Source organism: Triticum aestivum, chromosome 3D (genome assembly GCF_018294505.1).
Source record: "Triticum aestivum cultivar Chinese Spring chromosome 3D, IWGSC CS RefSeq v2.1, whole genome shotgun sequence".
Taxonomy (NCBI): Eukaryota; Viridiplantae; Streptophyta; class Magnoliopsida; order Poales; family Poaceae; genus Triticum; species Triticum aestivum.
Window position 1 is genome coordinate 601475987 of NC_057802.1, and position 19647 is coordinate 601495633.

Here is a 19647-nt window from a genome sequence, read left to right on the forward strand (position 1 = left end):
CCGCTCCCTGGGCCTCACTAGTTCCCATCAGGTTGATGTAGAACTCGTAAATGTGTCGCGAGATGTCTTCTTGGCGTAGCAGGAGCCCCTGCTCCGATTGCAGCCTGAGTATAGCGCATTTACGGCGCCGACCGTTGGCGTATGCTTGGAAATACTTGGTGTTGGCGTCCCCCTTAAGTGTCCATTTGAGCCCACTACGCCGCCGCCAGTATTCCTCCTCGGCGCGAAGTATGGCCTCGACCTGCCCCTCAAGAGCGTATCGATGAGCCCACTCCTGCTCCGAGAAGACACGAGCATCAGCTTGCGCATCGATCCTGGCAATCTCTGCCGTGATCAGCGTTCTGTGCTCCTTGTCCATCCTTCCTAGGTTGGTGCCCCACCCCTTGAGGCTCGCTCTCAGTCGGCCCCCGACAGCATTCCAAAATTCCATCGGGCCACGTTGGGGTCCGACCTGCTGCACGCACGCGAGCCATTTCTCCTTGAAGAGCGACTCGAAGCCTGGTACTTCAAACCAGGCCGTTTCAAAGAAAAACCGCGGGCTGCGACGCAGCCTATCCTCCCCCGAGGAGTAGACTAGCGGAACGTGGTCTGATCCAATCCGTGTCTCCGCGACCAACGCGCACAAAGGATAGCCCATTTCCCACTCCGGCGACATGAAGACCCTGTCAAGCACCGAACGAACTGGGGCAAGCTGCTTATTAGTCCAAGTAAAGCGTGCTCCCGTTCTGGCCACTTCCCTAAGTGCCATGGCAGCAATTGCCGCGTTGAACAGGGCCACCCTCGGCCAGTTAATGATGCCATTATTCTTGTCCGCTCCGGACCTAATTAGGTTGAAATCCCCTCCCACGAGGACCGGGAGTGCCGCGGCCGTCACCGAAGTGACTTTTTGTTGGAGTTCTCCCAAGAACTCCGCCAATCTGGAATGATCGGCTGGTCCATAGACCTGAATAACTACTAACTCGCGAAGCGTAGCACGAATGCGAAAATGAGCAGCTAAGAAGAAAGAGCCCCTATCCCAGCTGATAATGTCATACACATCGCGGCTTAGACCCATCAACATGCCCCCCGAGCAACCTACCGCGGGAGTAAAGTGCCACTCAAAACGTTCTAATGGGTCTAGCGAAAGCAGCTCATGAAAGTGGAAATCCGTCTTAATCGTTTCTTGCAAACCTACGATGTCCACGTCCTCTTTGCGCATGTACTCTTTGAGGAGGGTGCGCCGACCCAAGTGGCCAAAGCCACGGATATTCCAAAACAGCGCTCGCATCTAAATGACACGGTTGCGGAGCCGTACACCCCTAGAGGTGACCGCTTTCGCCACGCGCCTCACCTTGCCCCTGCAAGGCGAGGGAGAAGGGGCAACCCCTGTTGCCTGTCCCTCCTCCTCGGGCACAGAAAGAACCGCGACGGCCCCTCCCTCGGGGCCCTCCGTCCTCTGTTCGGCACGCGCTGCAGCAGCAGCCGCGAGCGCGGCCTGCGCCAACTCCTTAGCGCGCACCAGAGTAATCAGCTCTCCATGACCACCCACACACGCGGGTTCGACACCACTTGCATCTAACACCTCCATCAAATGCTCATCCGAAAAAGAATCAAGCACCGTAAAACGGGGGGGGGGGTGGATTACCTGAAATTTCCATATTCTTCTGGGCCTGGAGGAGTTGCGCCCGCTGCAAGGAAGGCATGTTGCCCTTGGCGCCCTTGGAGCGCGAGCTCGTGCGCACCGGCACCGCCGCCACCGTCTTGGTACGCTTGGCCTTGGAGCTCCGCGCCATCAAGGAGGCCTCCTGCAGCAGCGGATCAACAGCCGGAGGAGCCGTCGGGGCCGCCAACGCCATGACCGACTGCCTTGGGGTGGGGGGGGGGGCACCAAGAGGATCCATCGCGCGAATCGCCTCCGCGCTGACCTTGCGCACAGCCGTCTTCTTCATCATCTTCACTGAGCCACTTAGGGAGTTGATGCGTCCGCCCGAGGCCGGCGACCCGCCTGGAATCATGCGCGAAGGGCTGGGAGAGAGGGCGATCGGCGAGCGCACACCGCCCACTCCTGCTGGTCCCAACAGGGCCGCAACCCTGGGTGGAGAGGACACCGACCCCAGGTTGGACCCGTACTGGTTGGGCACCGAAAGCACCATCTCAGCCGTGCCCATCCCAGCACCAGCGCGAGGCACCTCCACCCCCTCCGCTGGCGCCGCCGCGCCCGCCGTAGAGATCCCCAGTTTGTCCCAAGCAGCCGTATCAATTGAATCGTCCTCCTCCATACTCGCCTCTGGCTCCGCATCCTTGTCCTTGGTCCTGTCTTTGTCTTCGTCACCCGGGTCCCCTCCTCTGGGTGGATGGGGCGGGGGGAGAGCAGGGGCCTCTGGGCGCGGGGGAGCAAGCTCCGGCTCGAGCTTAACATTGTACCCAGCCCCGTTGAACCAGATCTGCACGGACCCCCGCAGCTTGGCCGGCGCCCGGCACGCGAAGAGCATGCGCACCAGACCCGCACGGATCAGGGACAGCTCGTCCACCACCAGCGGGCACCCGATCATCGTCGTCGCCGCCATCAGCCTCTCCACCCGACGCTGCTTCGGCGGAATACCCCAGAGCTTCACCCACACCTCCGGCATCGACAACGCCTTGGGCTCCGCGAGAGCAGCGTCCCAGATATCGACCGTGATGTTGTGGATGGAGAGGAAGAGCTTTCCACTGCGCGTCGCCATCCTCAGCATGGCCGGATCGGGAAAAGCCACCGAGAAGGAGTCCGCGTCAAAAGGGGTGACCATCCAATCCCACTCGCCCTCGAAAAGATGCGTGAGCTCCTTCTCCAGAATCTCCTTGGACAGGATCCCCGGCTCTGCCGAGACCAGCGCCGCGTTGGCCCCCAGCGAGCCCTCCGACGCCGCGTCCGTCTCCTCGGGGTATTGAAGGCAGAAGAAGCCCCCGCCCGCGAACGCGTGCCCCATGGATTGGAGCATCAAGGGCTTGCCGCGCGAGGGGCAGTAGGCCGAGGCATGTCCCTCTTGGCTGCAGATGACGCAGAGTTGCTTGAAAGCGCACTCGTTTTGGAAGTGCCCCGTGCGCCCACAGCGAAAGCACTCCGGCCCCTCCTCCACTTCGACCGGAATCGGTTCCGCCGCCGTGCCCTTGGAAGAAGAAGGCTTCGACTGCTGCTTCATCGCGGGCTTGTGCTTCTTCAGCTTCTGCTTGGCGTAGGGGTCTCCGACGCGGTCGCCTCCGGGCGGCAGGAGCGACTCCTTGCGCTTGAGCTCTAGCCCCTTTCTCTTGTACTCCTCCTTCTTCTTCTTTTTCCGCTCCTGCTCCTTGAGCCACCATGGGGGAGGCGGCTCCCAGCCGCCGTCGCCGCCGGCGCCGGCCCGCTCCTCCGCCCGGATCTGCGCCTGAGCCCGCAGCTCGCGCTCACGCCGCCGCTCCGCCTCCGGATCCAGCGCCGCCCTCTTGTCAGCACGTCGCTCCCCCTTCGAGCCCATGGCTACGACCTCTGCGAAGGATCGATCCAGGGGAGGTGGGTGGGTGGGATGGGAGAACGAACGGGTGGAACGGCCGAAGCGCCGCCCCTCCGCAGCAGTGGCAGGAAACCCTAGTGAGCAATCTAGGGCGCCTCGGCGGATCCACATCCACTTATGTGCTGGGCGCTCCCCCCGCGGGCCTGGGCTCCGGGCCGGGGAAACTGGTCTGGGCTACACCGAAATAGCCCCTGTCACGGGCGCCCCTCCCTCCGCAATGGGCGTCAACTGGGCCGCGAGGCCCGAGTGGCCCGCGGCTGCAACCAGGCCCATCAGCCCAACCTGGCCGTCTGCACGAACCCTAGGCCAGGGATTGGGCGACACTGCCGCCACGTTCCGCACCTCTGCCGGCGCCGCCGCCCCCGCCACCGGCTCCGGCGCGGTCCCCGGGACCTTCCGGAAGGGGGCCGCCGCCACCACCTCCGTCTCGGCACGCCGGACCTCCCGACCTGCCAACGGCCGCGGCTGCTCCGCCACGGACCGCAGCGATGCCCTCCCCGGCCTCCGTGGCCGACGAGCACCGCGGCCGCCAGGCGCGAACGCCCGGCGCCGCCCCGCTCTGAGCGAGCCCCCTAGCTCCTCAGCACGGGCCACAAAATCACCAAACGACGGCAGCGCCGCACCTGAAGCCGGCGACCGGGGGGGGGGGGGGAGGAGGAGGGCGCCGGCCGCCCCGACGCCCGCACCTCCGTCCAAGCCTCCGCCTCGCCGCGACCCGCGGCCCCGGCCGCCCCGCCAGCCTCCGCGCCTCCTGCGTCGCCTGGACGCCTCAGAGCCGTTGGAGCCATCAACCTTCCTCACTGCTCTCCCAAATTGCGATTAGTTGTGTAGGCATTTGGATTAAGTGGGGTTTTCCACTGAGCACAAAGCATATTTAAGAAAAGCTAACTATCCAACATATCATGTGTCTGTGTCATCTACTCATCTTTCAAACTTGGACTAAAATGTTGATCCCACGCCTAAACTGTAAGGGAGGTCACGTCGATAAAGGGGGTTCTTATTAACAAAATGTAGCGTAAAGTGGATACAAATCATAACGAGTGTACACCTGGCATAATTCGAAAGGATGTTTGCACAATGATGTGTGATCTATGTGTGACCAGGTCCTGAAATCGGCGTGGGGTTGCTCTTTTGCTACGTAGATTTGGTTTGCCTTCTCCACCTAGAGCGTCTGCTGCCATCGCCCTGAGATCTTCTTCCATCACTGGATGTTGGAGAAAATCTTTTCATGCTGTCAAAAATCTTCAGTTCCAGAAGATGGTGTCAAGGGCGACTTATGTGGTTTCACATTTGTGGAAGAAGCCCCGCTGCAGGATTTTTGAAAACTCTTCGGCCTCCTTTGATACGGCCAGGTTGATCACGAGTAATTAGCATGTGATTTCTTATTTTCTAGTTGCTCTGCTATTCCAAAAAAATAAAACCGCTAGCTATACAGCTATGTCAAGATCATGCAATCTGCTAAGAGCAAGTGTAAAGCACATCGCGGGGCACATGTTTGTCTTCACGAGTTTACAAGTAATAGACGTTTGTCTTCACGGGCAAATGTTTCACTCTATAAAATACTTGAGAGTTTTCATCACATCCTTGACCACGTGTGGCTGTGAGATGTACTCGATGCAGTAGGCTTCCAGCTCCGTGCAACCGTGGCACCCAGCCAGCCTCAGTGTGGCCAGCGCATACTCGGGCGTGATCTTCTCCGCGAGTAGGTTCTCGCACAACCGCGCCATCCTGTCCAAACGGAACCGACATGCCACTGCCAGCAACTCTCCAGCCACGACCATCGTGGAATGCCCGACGGCAGGAGCAACTAGGTCTTGGACGCGAGGCAGCTTGTCAGTGTATATGAAGTGGAGCATGGCCTTGAAAACCACGGCTCTAATGCCATCAATTTTTACATGGTTGGTTGCCGACTCTTGCACCGCCTCGTGCAGTGCCGGCGACCGTGCAGCAACAACGAGCCCATGGGCGTGTATCTCGCTCTCCTCAACCAGGAACTTAACATCCCAGCCCTCGTCGCTCGCCAGCAGCCGCTCAAGATGCCATACCAGGTTGGACGGTGGCACGAGCACGGGTCCAGGGATGAAGGTGCCAATTGTGCTGCTAGTCGAGGACTCCGTGGCTACCGTGACTTGGCATTGTATAGTGAAAGAGCCATCGTGTCCCACATAGTGTGAGTTGGCAGATGCGAATGTGATGAATTTTGGCCACCCAAGGCCCCTGCATGCCTTGCCGCCAAATGTGTGTGTAAGATTATGGGGAGGAAACGGCGGCGACTTGTCCGTGGGGTGGACGGGCTTCATAGCCACCGAAGCTTTCACCTTGATATCACCATCATTAATGGTGGGTCGAATAAATACGTCAATGTGGTCCGACGTGTCCTCTGTCCCTCCCGACGGGTACACATCTATGGTCCACTCATAACCGGCCACCTTGAAACTGCCAGATCGGATGTACTGACCGACACTGTGCGTCTCCCTCACCCAGCTCAAGCTTTGGATTGTGAACTCATGTGTGCCGATCATCACCGCCGGTGGGGTATACCTCGACATGCTCTTGGTCGCCTCTCTACTGCTGCTGCCACCACTAGTGCCCATGGAAGAAGTATTAGTTGGAGATCTAATGCGGGCCATTGTGCTCTTGGCTACTTTCTTCGTGATCTCATGTATGAAAGAAGGGTATGTCTTTTCGAGTTCTTTGTACTCCTCGGTGGCCTCCACGGCATTGTACACGTCGGGGTCGGATGCCATGAAGTCGATACACAATGCCTCAAGCTGTTGGCAACTATGGCGGCCATGCGCGTGCATCAAGGTTGCCATGACATTGCCAACGTCCAAGCTCCCGGAGAGTATCTTCTCACACATAAGCCTCAGCCTCTCCAAGTCGTAGAGATCCGCGGCCACGAGTAGGTCTTGCGCCATGGCCACCTGGCATCTTCCTTTCCTGGGTGTAGGCTGCTCGTCCGTGTAGATGAAGTAGAGCATGGCCCTCAAGGTGGAGGCGCTCATGTCGTCCATCGTGAGGTGCCTTGTGCTCCGCTCCTTCATGTCCCCGCATAAGAACTCGGCACGGAATACTGGTGACCTCATGGCCATTACCAGCTTGTGCGCCTGGATCTCGGTACCATCGTCGAGGACGAACGTCACGTCCGGTTCAGGCGACTGCCTCTCCCTGAGAAGCCTGTGCAAGTCCCGGGAGATGCTGGGCGGCGGCGGCACGGACACGAAGCAGTTCCTGGTGTCAACTGATCCGGCGGCGGCTGAGCTCTCCTGCTGCTGGAGGAGGACGTCGACCGTGCAGTGTATGGTCAGGCAGTCAGCGCCCTTGTCGATGTAGCGTGACTCATGGCGCCGGAACGCAACCGGGACGGCGAGCTCCCAGGCGACAGCGCTCGTGGACCAAGCGTCGAAGGTCTTGGGCTTATCGCTGCACCACACGGCGGCCGGGAACTTGCCGGTGCCGCTGCTCTCGTCGATCCGGAGGCTGGCCATGGCGACGACGTCCTCGTCGGTCTCGTTCTTGGATAGCTCCAGGGAGATGGACGCGAGGCCGCACGGCGCGCTGCGATCGTGGAGGCGGCACACGAGGGCCCAGATGAAACCTCCGGCGTGGAAGCTGCCGGACCGGACGGATCCGACGAGCGCCTCCCGCGCCGTGCTGTAGCCGGCGATGTCGAACTGGTGCGTGCCTTGCGCGAACGCCGATCTGTGCGTGGACCGCGTCTTGTGCGACGGCGCCGCCATGATCGATCTGACCATGACCTAGCTGCACGCGCGGTGCAACAAGATCGATCCCTATATACACGATAGACACTGAGCCGTACGATAGAGGAATTTTATGGTCGGTCGGTTGGTTGGTTTTACTCGCGCGTTGTCTTCGGCGTCAACGCACGGACATTTTTCTTCTTCCTTTTCGGGCGGCCTGCTGCATGCGCATGCTCAAGCCAAGGGCCCAGGCTCAGCAGATCCGTCGTCATGTCTGGTGACTCCTGGTTTCCGGCGAGCGAGCGAGGCAGCGCTGGATTCTGCCTAAAACAAGTCCAGATTTAGGTAGAAAACATGGCAAAAACATCATGCTGTTTTGCTACAATGTTATATCTGGTGGATAGCATGAAGTTTTTGTGAATTGACAGGGTAACAGAAAATGCATGAATATAACAGTTGTTGTGAAATTGACATAAGAAATGCGTGAATCTAACAATCCCATTTATTTAGTGTGACCTAACTATTATAAATTGCACAATTGTTCCAAAAGCGCTTTCTTTGACCAAGTTTGTAGAGAAAGACATAAACATCTAGAATACCAAATACATATCTTTAGGTGCATCACAAGACGTACTTTCATATTGTATATATTTGGTATTGTAGATGTAAGTACTTTTCTCTATAAACTTGGTCAAAATTTGTAAAACTTGACTTTGCAGAAAATATATATGCACTACATTATGAAATGGTGGGAGTACAATGTTGTGCCAAGAAGTTGTCAATTGAATTCAAAAAACAGAATGCGAGTAAGTTTTGAGAGATTGGACGAAACCAAAGACAGTCCTACGATTTAGTAAGGAACTTAGGACATAGCTTGTGATGTCACGGATTACTTACAATTCATTTCGAATCTTATTACAAGTTCAATCATATGGCAAAAGAAGCAAGTGGTAACATGAAAATACCTGCTATGCTCGTTCATCTTCTCAGTACACAACATTGCACAAACAGATTGTATAAGGGAGCCAATTTCCCGGTGTCACGGATAGATTGTTTTCTTCTTCTTTTCTTTAGAGAAACAGACTGCTCTTTATTAATCACTGAATGGATTTACTGAATAATTTTAGTAATTCTACATCAACCTACTTCACCGTACGTAGGTAATTTGTTGTCCACATGAAAAAGCAGCTCTTGCACGAGTCTATATGTACCTGGGAATGTTTGTATTTGCGCTTGTCTAGGTTGTGTTGTTCTTATTGGGATTATGGTTTGTTATCTAGAAGTTGACCACTAGCCCACTAGTGCTCCTATTCGGCAAATCCTTATGCGCCAAATAGAAGTCATTTGGTACATAGCGCGCACAGCCTAATACCGTAGTTTCTATGTGGAACGACCCATGTAGAATGATTTTCCCGCAAGTTTCTTTGTGATTTCTTCTGTTTCTTTTGTATGGTTATCTTTACAGTTTTTATTTTCTTCTTTCCTTTTGTAATTTTTTCTTTCTCATTTTCATTTCTGCTTTTTCTTGTTTTCATTTTTTTAAACATGATTTTTTTACACAATTTGTGAACGTTTCTATAAATTTATTAACATATTTGAAATTCATCATTATTTTCTAAATTCATGAACTCTCTTTAAATATGTGAACCTTTTTTAGATAAATAACCTTTTTTTTTCAAATCCCTGAACATTTATAAATTCATGATTTTTTCTGGAATTAATGAAAAAATCAAATTATTTTTTCCTAAACAGTGATTATTTTTAAAATTCATTAAAATTAATTTGTGAACATTTACTTAATTTGTGAAGTTTTTTCAAATTCATGAATTTTTTTCAAATCTATGAACGATTCAAATTCAGGATTTTTTTATTTTCCAAAAAATTAATAATTCATTATTATCTTTTTGATTTCAAGGATATATTTAGGACACCAAAATTTTCATAATAAATAGAAAAAACCAACCAGGTCTTTCACCCGCAAAAAAAACCCAGGTTTTATAAGAGGTTAGACCAGCAAGAACAAAATATATGAGAAAATAGGATATCGAGCAGGCGGGGCGAATAAGCGGACCAAAGCGTGTGGGAGAATTGAGCGAGCCACCTACTGGGTCATTGGCCTTGTTAGCACCCGGTCCGCATTGCCAGCATTTAGGCGTTGATCGAAAGTTTTCCGCAAAAAAAAAAGAAAGAATAGAGGAGCTCCCACTTTAGGCACGGAATTGGCCGCTGGCGCTCGCGTGAAATCTAGGCAGACCACTGGGCATTAGCCTCACTTGCTCGCCAGCCTCTATAGTTCAGCGAACAAAAAATTATATCGGACTTAAAAAAATCATACAATCATAAAATGTAAAGAAAATTTTCATAAATTTTGAAAAAGTCAAAAAAAGTAACAAAATTCAGGAATTTCAAAAAACATATGAATTTATTAAATCATGAATTTGAATAAAAGATCATGAATGTCCAAATTATTTGTGAATTTGAAAAATACTCCTGTTTTTAGAAAACTTAAAAAGTTTTAAAACATTTTGCGGATTTGTGAAAAGGTTCATGAATTAAAAATTGTTTGTCAGATTAAAAAATATTCATGAATTTTAAAAAATGACAATTTAAAAAATAATGGTGATTTTTTTGTTTAATAATGTTCATGAAGTTAAATAGTTTGTGAATATAAAAAGCACAAGAAAAGAAGAAAAACTGAGTAAAGTCTGTAAATAACAGAGAAATTTTAGAAAATCACTGAAAGCTTTGGGAATATTCCTAAAATGGAAGGACTCTATGCTATGTGAGGTTGTCAATTAAACTTGCTATGTTTGATTATTTTTCTAACTTCTTTGCGGGAAAACTTGCTATGTTCGATATGTGATCTATACTATGTCCGGTCTATTATCCACATGTTATTTGACCAGGTTGCTTGGGGTTGCATGGATTTACGAGTTTTGATATGAGGGTGACGATTGTAGACCCGGCCTAATGAGGGGTGTCCGGGGCGGGCCCACCTCAATTCAAGGGTATTCAGTTGAATACCCATTATTTTTGTGAAAAAACTAGGTGTATATAGTCTATATACTATGTTGTATAAGGAAAAACGATACCGACACTTCCAGAGCGTGCAAGTTAAGCTTTTCAGCCCAAAAAGAGAGGCAGCCCATTGTCTATTTCTCCTCATCACCACGACAGGGCCCATTGGCCCAAGTCACTCGCACACATCCATCATCGTCCAGAAAAAATTCCATCGATCAGAGCCAGGCACACGAACCAGCAGCGCCGCCCCTGTTCTCGAGTTCTCTACTCGCCGCACCACGCGACCCAAGCGGCCAGGCCACGAACCGCCTGATCGGCACCGCACGGCGGCCAGGGTCCAGAGCTGTCGTCGGTTGATCGGCGATCGATCGCAGGTACGCGTGGCGGCGGCTGCAGCGTGGACGCGCCCGATGAATACATCCCTGAATCCCTAATCCCCTGCCCCTTTTGGTTCTGAACTTTCCAATCTCTGTTGTAGGTGGCGGGTAGCAGGATTGCAGGAATCCATCTAATTTCAAATCCACAACTCGAATTCAACTATCGAAGGTATAATCTCTGTTGTAATTGGGCTCTCTCCTTTCATGCCTGTGTTCTAACTGAATTTATTTATCACTGTCGAACTGAATTCAGGCAGCTAGGCAGGGGCTCTGTTTTGCTCTCATATTGTCCAGCAGGCAGCAGTACGGAAGTGCAAGACTAAGTAAGTTAGTTTGACCACTAACCACTTGTCTTTCTTGTTTTATTATAGTGAAATTAGTGACTAGTATGCAGTCAATTAAGAATTGTTTAGACATGAGAATTTGCAATTTTCCATTCGAGTTTGTAATGAGAGAACGTTTATAAATTCTGGATTTGTTCCAGTGAGCGTTATGTATAACTATTAGTACTCTAAAACTTGAGCAATTTTACTTTTCAGGTGTAAAACATGAAGAGTAAGAATACCGGCACTACTGATTTGAGAGCTTTCATGGCAAGAGTTGCTGAAAAAGGAAAACAACCTGAACCAACGAGTGCTACCCCATCTTCCAATGAAAGTCAGATGCAATTGGTAATTTTCGAAGGGCAAAGCGGTAGTGAGACACACACAATACCACCTGAACCTGAGAGAGCTCCTCACACAGAGGCCCCAATAGCAGAAGATGATGATGAATCTATGGCCCTAGATGAATCTGATTCTAGTGATGAGGACATTTATAACATCGAGCCCGATCCTGGGTTGAGGACTCCTATCTCAAGCTATGATGTTAATGACCAAGATTCAGTTAGAAGGGCCTACATTGCATTGGGACGATGTAAACCAAAGATGCAGAAGAAAGATTTTCCGCAACATGACTGCGGAGGTAAGCGTCGCTTCCAACCGGTTTGGTTTGATGAGTATAAGTGGCTTGAGTATAGTCTGGATAAAGATGCTGCATATTGCTTTTTTTGCTATTTATTCAAAGATAGTACTAAATTTGCTGGTGGAGATAGTTTTGTTAATGGAGGCTTCAGAAATTGGAATATGAAAGCGAGATTTCGTAAGCATGCTGGTGAGGTGAATAGTGCTCATTGTGAAGCCGAAGAGAAATATAATTTGTTCATCAAACCTAAAGCATCAATCCGTGAGGCCATTGCCTCACAGATCACACAGTACAAGGCTGAGTATCTAGCTCGATTAAAATGGTCACTTGAGTGCATAAAATTTATTTTGCATCAGGGGTTGGCTTTTCGTGGTCATGATGAGGGAAAGGATTCTAAAAATAAAGGAAATTTCCGAGAACTTTTGCAATGGCTGGCAGGCAACTTTGAAGAAATTAATAAGGTTGTTTTAGGAAATGCTCAACAGAATTGTCAGATGATAGATCACAAGATTCAAAAACAGCTTATTGGTTCTTGTGCTCATGAAACAACAAAATTTGTCATAGAGGAACTTGGTGATGAGTGTTTCGCAATTCTTGCTGATGAATCTAGTGATGCATACCAACAAGAACAGTTAGCTCTTTGCTTGCGATTTGTCAATAAAATAGGGGAGCCGGTTGAAAGGTTTCTTGGTCTTGCTCAAGTTGCGGATACTACATCATTGACTCTTAAAGAAGCAATTCAGACCTTGCTTATGAAGTATCAATTGCCGATATCCAAGGTACGTGGGCAAGGGTATGATGGTGCTAGTAACATGAAGGGTCATGTTAATGGTTTGAAGAAACTAATTATGGAAGATTCTCCTTCTGCTTATTATGTTCATTGCTTCGCCCATCAGCTTCAACTAACCCTTGTAGCTGTTGCTAAGGAGAATATTGATTGCAAATGGTTCTTTGGGCACCTTGCATATTTGTTGAATGTTCTTGGGATGTCATGTAAAAAGATCTGCATGCTTCGCGTAGCTCAGGCTGAGTATATGATTGAAGCATTGAAACTAGGTGAAATTGAAGCTGGCCAAGGTTTGAATCAAGAGATGGGCCTAGCATGGCCTGGTGATGCACGATGGGGATCTCACTACGAAACAGTAATGCATGTTATGTCTTTGTATCCTTCAATCAGGAAAGTTCTCTTTAGGCTTGGGAGAGAAAGTAATTCAGTAGAGGCTTTAGGAGCTCAAACTATGTTGGAAGTATTTAAATCATTTGAGTTTGTTTTCATGCTACACTTGATGAATGAAATATTTGGGTACACAAGTGACTTAAGCAACGCTTTGCAAAAGAGGGATCAAGATATTGTGAATGCAGTTGATCTTCTTGAGTTCACAAGGTACAACTGCAAGTTCTAAGAGAAGATGATGTATGGAAAGAATTCCTTGAGAATGTCACTTATTTTTGTGTGAAGCACAATGTCAGATGTGTTGACATGGATGGGAAGTACAAGCCTATACAAAGAGCAAGAGCGTTCTATAAAAATGCCATGAATTACCACCGGTTCCATGCTGATATGTTTTTGGGTGTCATTGATAGGCAACTTCAAGAGCTTAATAACAGGTTTGATGAGGTAAACACGGAGCTACTTAGATGCATGGCATCTTTCAGTCCAGCCAAGTCATTTTCTTCTTTTAATATTGATGACCTAGTTAAGCTTGCTGGGTTCTATCCTCATGATTTTGACTTTGAAGAAATGCATCAACTTCCTTTTCAATTGAATCTCTATATTAGTGATGTGAGGAATGATGAAAACTTTACAAACTTGAGAAGTCTAGCAGAGTTGTCTATGATGCTTGTTAGAACAGGGAGGGCTCTTCGGTATGATATTGTTTACAAACTTCTCAAATTGGTGCTAGTCCTTCCTGTAGCAACAGCCGGTGTTGAGAGGGTCTTTTCATCAATGAACTATATAAAAAACAAGCTAAGAAGCAAGATGGGGCAAAAATACTTGAATAATTGCTTGGTCACATTCATTGAAAGGGATTTCTTCTTGCAAGTTAAGGATGAGGACATTATCACTCATTTTGAAAGCATCAAGGATCGCAAAGTTATCCTGTGATTTGTAAGTTTTTTTTTATCATTTACTATTTTCGATCCTCTATATATTTTAGATTTTGCCATGATATGTTGAACAATGTTTTTACTTCCATATGTTGAACAATACCAAGTTATGATCAATTTTTGTGAATATAATATATTTTGTGGTATCTTTTATATAGTTTAGAACTAGTACAATATGCTTCTGTAATTGATTATACGCCCAAAAGGAAGGCCATAGACTTCCAATTTTTTTTTCCAAAATTTGAATATACAGTCTTGAATTCCTGGGCCCGCCCCTGTGTCCGGGGGCTGTTGGCGAATATACCTGAACGTGTCTGCGGTCGTAGAGGCGTCCGAATCTGTGAAATGTGGTTTTAGATGATGCTCTTAAAACAAACAATGTCTAGATTTTCCGTGTCGAATTGGCTGTAGGTCTACTTTTATTTTTTTATATCTACTTTCCCGCAAAAAAAAATTATATCTACTTGGGCTCTACTTGGAAGACTACAGAGTGCCCGGCCACGGGTCATGCTCAACGGTGCAGACTCTAGAGACAATGATGCACGCCTCCTGGCCAAATGTCATTATCAGGCCACAACGACGTCCTCCCTTGTCGGGAAACTGCCGCTCGTTCTTCACCGTCCGTTGCTGCATTCTCACTTTCTCATCAAGAGGGGAGTACGCGGAGTCTTCTTCTCCCCCAGCCGCCGGCCGATCCACCCAAGCACCACTCACAGTCACAGCTGCTACGCCTCCCTGCTCCCGCGATGAGCTGGTGGTGGGCGGGCGCGGTCAGCGCCGCCAGGAGACGCCAGGACGACAGCGCCGCCGCGGCCGAGCCCGCCTTCCAGAGCGTCGCCCTCGTCGTCGGATCCACGGGCATCGTCGGCACCTCGCTCCTTGACATCCTCCCGCGCAACGACACCCCCGGTGGGCCCTGGAAGGTGTACGCGGTCTCCCGCCGCGCGCCCCTTCCTTGGACCCCGCCACCCACCCCCGCCGTCACGCACCTGTGACTCAACCTGGCCGACCCCGCCGCCGTCGCCGAGGCCCTCGCGCCCCTCACCGACGTCACCCACGTCTTCTACGCCGCCTGGTCCAGCCACCGGACGGAGGCCGAGAACCGGGAGACCAACGCTGCCATGCTCCCAGAACGTTGCCAACAAAGACCAAGTCAAATGACGCCACATTTTCATTTTTGAAGTATTGAAGTATTTCCTGGTAAGGAAAGTTGAAAGCTGATATCCACTCTGTTTGTGGTTTATTTTTATTTCTCTTAGTTTTTTTTTGTTTTTTGTTGCCACATTATATATATACATATACACACACACACACACACACACACACATATATATATATATATATATATATATATATATATATATATATTTGTTGGAATTTAGATGTGGCACCCATAAAAAACATCTAGATGTGAATTAGACAAACTGAAGCTGAATTGAAAACGTTTCCGTGGTTCCCTGAAATTACTCGAAGATGGGACATTGCAAGTTAAACTGATCGTCTGAAATTGTGCTACCATAGCAGTGTTTGTTGCTTCTGGAGATCAACTTCCTGGAAATATTTGGCTGAAAATAATATGTTCTCGCATGTTGCCATTGTTATCTGCTATCACGTTTGCCTCCATTTTGCACTACAAATCAACAGAGATGAGGAAAACAAAAGGTTTCCATTTATTCCTTTTCAGTCAGTGAAGGAAACTACCTCAGTTCTCAGGACTGATGCATAATAACAATTGATAGAGATGGGCGAAGAAGTAACAAACATAACACAGGTACTACCTCCGCCAAGCTGGCACGTGCAATGCACGTCTAACAAAGTAGAAAATTATTTTCTCATTCATCTAATTATGACTAATGAGGCGATAAATAACATCATATATTAATTTCCAGATGCAAGATTTAACTAAATAATTGCAGTGAAAATATTTAGGCAAGATTTCAGAACCTCTCGACTTGCAAATTGCAATGCACAGACAAGCATTTTTTTCTGACGAAACAAAGACAAGCATCTAACCGTTGTAATATGTTTGTATATAAACTTTGTCAAAGTTTAGAAAGCTTTGAAGGAAATATGCCCTAGAGGCAATAATAAAATTGTTATTTTTATATTTCCTTATATCATGATAAATGTTTATTATTCATGCTAGAATTGTATTAACCGGAAACTTAGTACATATGTGAATAAATAGACAAACACAGTGTCACTAGTATGCCTCTACTTGACTAGCCCATTGATCAAAGATGGTTAAACCATAGACATGAGTTGTCATTTGATGAACGGGTGCACATCATTAGAGAATGATGTGATTGATAAGACTCATCCGTTAGCTCAGCACTATGATCGTTTAGTTTGTTGCTATTGCTTTCTTCATGACTTATACATGTTCCTATGACTACGAGATTATGCAACTCCCGAATACCGGAGGAACACTTAGTGTGCTATCAAATGTCACAACGTAACTGGGTGACTATAAAGATGCTCTACAGGTGTCTCCGATGGTGTTTATTGAGTTGGCATAGATCGAGATTAGGATTTGTCACTCCGATTGTCGGAGAGGTATCTCTGGGCCCTCTCGGTAATGCACATCACTATAAGCCTTGCAAGCAATGTGACTAATGAGTTAGTTGCGGGATGCTGCATTACGAAACGAGTAAAGAGACTTGTCGGTAACGAGATTGAACTAGGTATGATGATACCGACGATCGAATCTCGGGCAAGTAACTTACCGATGATAAAGGGAACAACGTATGTTGTTGTGCGGTTTGACCGATAAAGATCTTCGTAGAATATTTAGGAGCCGATATGAGAATCCAGGTTCCGCTATTGGTTATTGACCGGATATGTGTCTCGGTCATGTCTACATAGTTCTCGAACCCGTAGGGTCCGCACGCTTAACGTTCGATGACGATAACTATTATGAGTTTTGTGATTTGATGTACCGAAGGTTGTTCGGAGTCCCGGATGTGATCACGGACATGACGAGGAATCTCGAAATGGTCGAGACATGAAGATTGATATATTGAAAGATTATGTTTGGACACCGGAAAGGTTTCGGATAGTTCGGGCATTTTCCGGAGTACCGGGGGGTTACCGGAATCCCCCGGGGGCTTAATGGGCCTACATGGGCTTAGTGGAAGAGAGAGGAGGCGGCCAAGAGGAGGGGCGCCCCCGCCCCCAAGCCAAATCCGAATTTGGGAGGGGGCCGACCCCCCTTTTCTTCTTCTCTTCTTCCCCTTCCTTCCCCCTCCTATTAGGACTAGGAAAGGGGGGAAACCTACTCCTAGTAGGAGTAGGAATTCCCCCCTTGGGGGCGCACAATGAGGCCGGTCGACCCCCTCCTCCCCTCCTTTATATACGGGGGAGGGGGGCACCCCATAGACACAAGTTGATCTTAGCCGTGTGCGGTGCCCCCTTCCACAGATTTCCACCTCGGTCATATTGTCGTAGTGCTTAGGCGAAGCCTTGCGTCGGTAACTTCATCATCACCGTCACCACCCCGTCGTGCTGACGAAACTCTCCCTCGGCCTCAGCTGGATCTAGAGTTCGTGGGATGTCACTGAGCTGAACGTGTGCAGATCGCGGAGGTGCCGTGCGTTCGGTACTTGATCGGTTGGATCGCGAAGACGTTCGACTACATCAACCGCGTTACTTAACGCTTCCGCTTTCGGTCTATGAGGGTACGTGGACACACTCTCCCCGCTCGTTGCTATGCATCTCCTAGATAGATCTTGCTGATTGTAGGAAATTTTTTGAAATACTGCGTTCCCCAACAGTGGCATCCGAGCCAGGTCTATGCGTAGATGTTATATGCACGAGTAGAACACAAAGAGTTGTGGGCGATAATAGTCATACTGCTTACCAGCATTTCATACTTCGATTCGGCGGTATTGTTGGATGAAGTGGCCCAGACCGACATTACATGACCGCGTTCATGGGACTGGTTCTACCGCCGTGCTTCGCACACAGGTGGCTAGTGGGTGTCTGTTTCTCCAACTTTAGTTGAATTGAGTGTGACTACGCCCGGTCCTTGTTGAAGGTTAAAACAACACACTTGACGAAAAATCGTTGTGGTTATGATGCGTAGGTAAGAACGGTTCTTGCTAAGCCCGTAGCAGCCACGTAAAACTTGCAACAACAAAGTAGAGGACGTCTAACTTGTTTTTGCAGGGTATGCTGTGATGTGATATGGTCAAGACGTGATATATATAAACTGTTGTATGAGATGATCATGTTTTGTAACAGTTATCGGCAACTGGCAGGAGCCATATGGTTGTCGCTTTATTGTATGAAATGCTAAAGCCATGTAATTGCTTTACTTTATCACTAAGCGGTAGCGATGGTCGTAGAAGCAATAGTTGGCGAAACGACAACGATGCTTCGATGGAGATCAAGGTGTCAAGCCGGTGACGATGGTGCTCATGACGGTGCTTTGGAGATAGAGATCAAAGGCACAAGATGATGATGGCCATATCATATCACTAATATTGAATGCATGTGATGTTTATCCTTTATGCATCTTATTTTGCTTAGTTCGGCGGTAGCATTATAAGATGATCTCTCACTAAATTTCAAGGCATAAGTGTTCTCCCTGAGTATGCACCATTGCGACAGTTCGTCGTGCCGAGACACCACATGATGATGGGGTGTGATAAGCTCTACGTTCACATACAACGGGTGCAAGCCAGTTTTGCACACGTAGAATATTCGGTTAAACTTGACGAGCCTAGCATATGCGGATATGGCCTCGGAACACTGAGACCGAAAGGTTGAGCGTGAATCATATAGTAGATATGATCAACATAGTGATGTTCACCATTCAAAACTACTCCATCTCGCGTGATGATCGGACATGGTTTAGTTGATTTGGATCACGTGCACTTAGATGATTAGAGGGATGTCTATTTAAGTGGGAGTTCTTAAGTAATATGATTAATTGAACTTTAATTTATCATGAACTTAGTACCTGATAGTATTTTGCATGTCTATGTTGTTGTAGATCAATGGCCCGTGCTACTGTTCCTTTGAATTTTAATGCGTTCCTAGAGAAAGCTAAGTTGAAAGATGATGGTACCAACTACACGGACTGGGTCCGTAACTTGAGGATTATCCTCATTGCTGCACAGAAGAATTACGTCCTGGAAGCACCCCTAGGTGTACCACCCGCGCCGGCAACTGCAGACATTATGAATGCATGGCAGTCACGTGTTGATGACTACTCGATAGTTCAGTGTGCGATGCTTTACGGCTTAGAACCAGGACTTCAACAATGTTTTGAACGTCATGGAGCATATGAGATGTTCCAGGAGTTGAAGTTAATATTTCAAGCAAATGCTCGGATTGAGAGATATGAAGTCTCTAGTTCTATAGCTGCAAAATGGAGGAGAATAGTTCTGCCGGTGAACACATACTCAGAATGTCTGGATACCACAACCACTTGACTCAACTGGGAGTTAATCTTCCTGATGATAGTGTCATTGACAGAGTTCTTCAATCACTGGCACCAAGCTACAAGAGCTTCGTGATGAACTATAATATGCAAGGGATGGATAAGACAATTCCCGAGCTCTTCGCGATGCTAAAGGCTGCGAAGGTAGAAATCAAGAAGGAGCATCAAGTGTTGATGGTCAACGAGACCACTAGTTTCAAGAAAAAGGGCAAAGGGAAGAAGGGGAACCTCAAGAAGAACGGCAAGCAAGTTGCTGCTCAAGTGAAGAAGCCCAAGTCTGGACCTAAGCCTGAGACTGAGTGCTTCTACTACAAAGGGACTGGTCACTGGAAGCGGGAACTGCCCCAAATATTTGGCAGATAAGAAGGATGGAAAAGTGAAAGGTATATTTGATATACATGTTATTGATGTGTACTTAACTAATGCTTGCAGTAGCACCGGGGTATTTGATACTGCTTCTGTTGCTCACATTTGCAACTCGAAACAGGGGCTACAGATTAAGCGAAGATTGGCTAAGGATGGGG

General features: G+C 48.4%; 2 protein-coding genes across 2 annotated transcripts; one reads left to right on the plus strand and one right to left on the minus strand.

Annotated features, from left to right (window-relative positions):
• Window positions 1–4616: 4616 nt before the first annotated feature.
• On the minus strand, window positions 4617–7287 carry LOC123075820 (BTB/POZ and MATH domain-containing protein 1-like). Its single transcript, XM_044498337.1, has one exon. It carries the CDS (start codon window positions 7259–7261, stop codon window positions 5054–5056), a length of 2208 nt encoding a protein of 735 aa, XP_044354272.1. The 5' UTR covers window positions 7262–7287; the 3' UTR covers window positions 4617–5053.
• A 3146-nt stretch (window positions 7288–10433) lies between these two features.
• LOC123075821 (zinc finger MYM-type protein 1-like) lies at window positions 10434–13814 on the plus strand. The gene is made up of 4 exons (XM_044498338.1): window positions 10434–10602; window positions 10707–10774; window positions 10859–10928; window positions 11145–13814. Exon 4 carries the CDS (start codon window positions 11154–11156, stop codon window positions 12969–12971), a length of 1818 nt encoding a protein of 605 aa, XP_044354273.1. The 5' UTR covers window positions 10434–10602; window positions 10707–10774; window positions 10859–10928; window positions 11145–11153; the 3' UTR covers window positions 12972–13814.
• The last annotated feature ends 5833 nt before the right edge of the window (window positions 13815–19647 follow it).